We start from the raw sequence: 4,604 nt of genomic DNA on the forward strand, positions 1-4,604 counted from the left end.
TACCATTCCGTGAAATGGGCACCTACGTGGTAGGGTTTCCGTGAGTGATAAATGAGGGGACACGTTTACTCCCTCCTGGCATCCATGCGCTGTCCACTCGGTGACGGCCGTTCTTTCCCCGTTCAGACGCCCGCGGGGCTGAGGCTCAGCGCTGCACACCCAGATGCCACACACCTCAGGCCTGAGCGCAGGGCCCGCAACACCCCTGCCCGAAACTGCGAACGATCTGACACCCACCAAGCAAACGTTCTGCGAGGGTCTCTCGGCCCAAGCAGCCTGCCCCAGGGGAGCCCGAGCTGTGCAAACACGGTCAGTGGTGGTCCTCGGGCTCCCTGCACGGATCTGCACGGCCCCCACCTGCGCTATGGGATCCCTGGTCCACCCCGGCTGCCTGCAGGGCCTCCTTGCACACCTGCCAGGGACACGTGTGTCCCTCCTCCAAGCAGATGGCCAGGCCCAGTGGGAGGGCACGGGAGCGCCAGCCCTGCCTCTGCAGCAGCCACACGCAGTGTGGGCCTGGAGACAGCACTTCGGCTCAGTTTACCCGTTTGGACCAGCGGCTGCAGACCCAGGAGCACCGTCGATGCTAACGGGCTCTGACTCTTGCACCGCATAAACACGGGGCTGTAGAGGGGAACCTCTGCACCCCATGGGGTGGGCCCAGCCTTTGCTCGGGGTGCCCACAAAGCGCGGCTCCGCACCTCCCTTTCTCGTCCACTCTGGTTTATTTGAAAAAGGCTGGTTTCCTTCGTACACAGACATAGGGAAGCACACTGAACGTCTAGCATGATGTGCAAAAAACGCCCTCTCATTGCAGAGGGAAAGCTCTCGAAAGATTCACAGGGGAAGCGGCATGCTCTGGGATTTCCTTGAAACCTCTCCAGGAAAGCAAACAACGCTCGAGCGGATGGAAACGTGTCTTGGGAGTGCAGGAGCAGGGTGGGCAGAGGACGGCCGCTGCTGTTTCTGGGTCCATCAGCAATTTCATAATAAAACGGTGCGGGGGGTGGGGACAAAGCAAACTCCTTTTTAAATCACATGTACAGACAGCTTCCGAGGGGCTTGTCTCTCGGGGACAGGAGCTCACAGGAGCCGAGAGGCTTTGGCCAGGCGGTCACAGCCAGGCCTCTCCGGAGCTGCCCCAGCAGGTGTCCCCCTGGTGCCCCTCCGGGGGCGGGCCTGGGGACGGGGGACTGGGGCGCCTGGCCGCCCGCTGGGAGGACAGTGGTGGGCATGCGCCCGGCCCTGCATGCCTGATGCCACTGCGCTCGCCGGCACCGTGTGACTGTTTACGGGCGTGTGAACAGGAGGACGAGTTAATAAACGCTGCTGAAAGTGGCAAATCCCATACGGATGGAGAACGCTTGAAGAGTTTCTGAGGTTTTGCGGTGCTGTCTCAGGCCTGCGTCTCCAGTGGCAGTCCCAGGAGCCGAACCGAGAAATCACAGGTGAGTCCCAACTCTGCCCCAGGATCAGAGATTTCTGAAGCGTTTGAGAGCACGGATGCAAACCGGGTTGTGCAAGGTGCACACCCACCAGCGACACGGAGCTCGCTGCCACGCTCCTCAAAGTCTGCGGCCACGGCCCTAGGACGCACTCCCTCCTTGCCCCGCACATGCCCTGGTACCGAAACCAGACATGAGGGAAGGCATAAAAGCCCGGTCGAGCACTAGGGATCGGGTCTGCCACTCCCAGCCGTGTGACCTCGTGCGAGGCCCGGAATCTCGGTGCCTCAGTTTCCTTCTCTGTGCCGCGGGGACAGCACTGCTGTGAGGACAAGTGATCTGACACCCACCAAGCAAACGTTCTGTCACCGTGAGCTCTGATTACGTGGCCAGTGAAACAGGCTCATCCGTGGCCAGGACTGACGTGCTTGTGGGGTTTTTCCCAGCCCCGATGGGGCTGATACTTTTGCAAATAGAACAAAGAAGAATCACTAGAAAGACTAATGGGAAAATTTTCAAAGAGACAGGACGCAGGCCATTTATCCCACGTGGTGGCATGCTTTCTAGAAGCTGGGTCTCGACATCCTCTGTCAGGCGCAGTCTGTGGGAACTCCTGGAGGAGCACCGACACCCCCACTCTGCGTCTGTGGGGTAGCCCGCAACAGGGGCCGGCGTCTGCGTCACTACTCGCCCAGCAGGAGGCCACCTTACGGAGGAGTAACCAGCGGCTTTCTCTCGCGGAGGGCTTCACCTGCGTTCCAAAGTTCTCTCCACGGGCTCATCCTGTGCTCAGGAGCCAGAATTCAAACCCAGACCAAGATGGACCGCACGCAGGCAGCCCACTGTGTTTTGAGCCACCGCTTCAAAGTCTGTTGGGGTGCCAGGTGGGCCAGAAGCGAAACCGAGTGCCCCCGGGAACGTTTCATCTCGTGAGGCCAGCAGCCTTGGCCCACTCCCAGCCCCGAAGACCTCAAACTAACAGCAAGGCGCAGACCACTGATAGCAGCCCAAACCGTCGCACTTTCCAAAGAGTCACCCTTGGCAGGAGGGGCAGACGAAGCCCCAACATGCTATCTTAGCTTTCTGATCCGGTACCTGTGTGGACACCGAGCCTGGGTTTTATCTTGGAGGCCGCGGGGACAGCGGGGAAGAAGCTCTTTCCGGACGACTTTGTCAGCTGCAGGAGGGCCAGGGGCGGCTGCTCTCAGCCACAGGCTCGACCACCTGCAGGGACAAGCACACAGCAGGGCAGGGTGTAGAAAGGGCGCAGAAGGGGTGACACGTCAAGGGCATTTGACCCAAAGCCACGCACGGATCAAGGCCTACTATGTGGCAGTCTGCTGCAGGCACGAGACATACCTCAGTGGACAGAAGCAGGATCACTGCTAGCGCACTCCTCCAACCCCCAGAGAGGAATGAATGAGTGAATGAATGAACGATCCTCTCCTGGCTGTTGTTCTCCCATGTTCTCCTCAGTGCCCCCCAAAACTGGGGGGGGGAGTTAAATGGTTAACATTTAAATAGATCGACTGAGGGGCGCCTGCGGGGCTCAGTCGTTAAGCACCTGCCTTTGGCTCAGGTCACGATCCCAGGGTCCTGGGATCGAGTCCCGCGTCGGACTCCCAGCTCCGCGGGAAGCCTGCTCCTCCCTCTCCCACTCCCCCTGCTTGTGTTCCCTCTCTCGCTGTGTCTCTCTCTAATACATAAATAAAATCTTTAAAAATAAATAAATATATAAATAAACTGATCGACTGAGCAGAGCAGATCGCCCACAGCAGTGGGCCTCGTCCAATCAGTTGAAGGCCTGGATAGAACAAAAGGGCGACCGTCCTGGAAGTGAGAGAGACTCCTCCTGCCTGATTGCCTTGAGCTGGGACTTTTTGGGTTTTCCTGGCGTTGGACTTAAACTGGTCTCCAGCTTGCCAACCACGGCTCTGGAATTTGTCCGCCTCCATAAATACATGAGCCAGTTGCTTATAATGAACCTTTCTGTGTGTGCGTATGCATATGTGTGAATGCGTGTGTGAATGTGTGCGTGTGTGAGCATGTGAGCATCTGTGTCGTGCACATGCACACACCCCCTACTGGCTCTGTTTGGAGAGCTCTGACTGGTACGCTCACCCTCTGACCCCTGCTACGGTCCTACCTTCAATCCCACTGCGTGATTGCCAGCGTGGTTCGGCTTGAATCAGCAGGGTCCACGGTGCAGCTGGCAGAGGTGGAGCCACATCTGTCAGGCCCCTGGCCACCAGCCAGCTCGCCCAGAGAGAACCTGCTAACTTCCTCCGGTTCATTTCACCAAGAGTAGGATGGAAAGAAACCTCGCCAAGGGAACACCATTCCCATACGGACTAGAACCCGTGCCAAACCCACCTCTCCCCCATGCAAACATAACTTCACACCATTGTGATCAGTGTGGTCAGCGAGTGATCAGTGTGGTCAGAGAGTGGTCAGTGTGGTCAGCGAGTGATCAGTGTGGTCAGGGGATGGTCAGTGTGGTTAGTGAGTGATCAGTGTGGTCAGTGAGTGATCAGTGTGGTCAGGGGGTGGTCAGTGACTGGTCAGTGGGGCCAGGAAGTGGTCAGTGTGGTCAGCGAGTGATCAGTGTGGTCAGTGACTGGTCAGTATGGCCAGGGAGTGGTCAGTGTGGTCAGGGAGTGACCAATGTGGCCAGGGAGTGGTCAGTGTGGTCAGGGGGTGGTCAGTGTGGTCAGGGGGTGGTCAGTGTGGTTAGTGAGTGATCAGTGTGGTCAGTGAGTAATCAGTGTGGTCAGGGGGTGATCAGTGACTGGTCAGTGGGGCCAGGGAGTGGTCAGTGTGGTCAGCGAGTGATCAGTGTTGTCAGTGAGTGATCAGTGTGGTCAGGGGGTGGTCAGTGTGGTCAGCGAGTGATCAGTGTGGTCAGGGAGTGATCAGTGTGGTCAGGGGATGGTCAGTGTGGTTAGTGAGTGATCAGTGTAGTCAGTGAGTAATCAGTGTGGTCAGGGGGTGGTCAGTGACTGGTCAGTGGGGCCAGGGAGTGGTCAGTGTGGTCAGCGAGTGATCAGTGTGGTCAGGAAGTGATCAGTGTGGTCAGAGGGTGGTCAGTGTGGTTAGTGAGTGATCAGTGTGGTCAGTGAGTGATCGGTGTGGTCAGGGGGTGGTCAGTGACTGGTCAGT

The 4,604-nt window shown here is 58.1% G+C and overlaps 1 protein-coding gene across 2 annotated transcripts in view; it reads right to left on the reverse strand.

The window, feature by feature from the left end:
• Positions 1–2,100: 2,100 nt before the first annotated feature.
• LOC145718551 (uncharacterized) overlaps positions 2,101–4,604 on the reverse strand; it is a 10,211-nt gene continuing 7,707 nt past the window's right edge. For both annotated transcript variants that reach the window (XM_081810053.1, XM_081810052.1), the window contains exon 6: positions 2,101–2,669. In XM_081810053.1, coding sequence (XP_081666179.1) covers positions 2,619–2,669 — 51 coding nt within the window. In that variant the 3' untranslated portion in view covers positions 2,101–2,618. The remainder of the gene's footprint in view (positions 2,670–4,604) is intronic.

This window comes from Leptonychotes weddellii, unplaced genomic scaffold (assembly GCF_054177405.1).
Source record: "Leptonychotes weddellii isolate Sample4059 unplaced genomic scaffold, ASM5417740v2 HiC_scaffold_1739, whole genome shotgun sequence".
Lineage (NCBI taxonomy): Eukaryota > Metazoa > Chordata > Mammalia > Carnivora > Phocidae > Leptonychotes > Leptonychotes weddellii.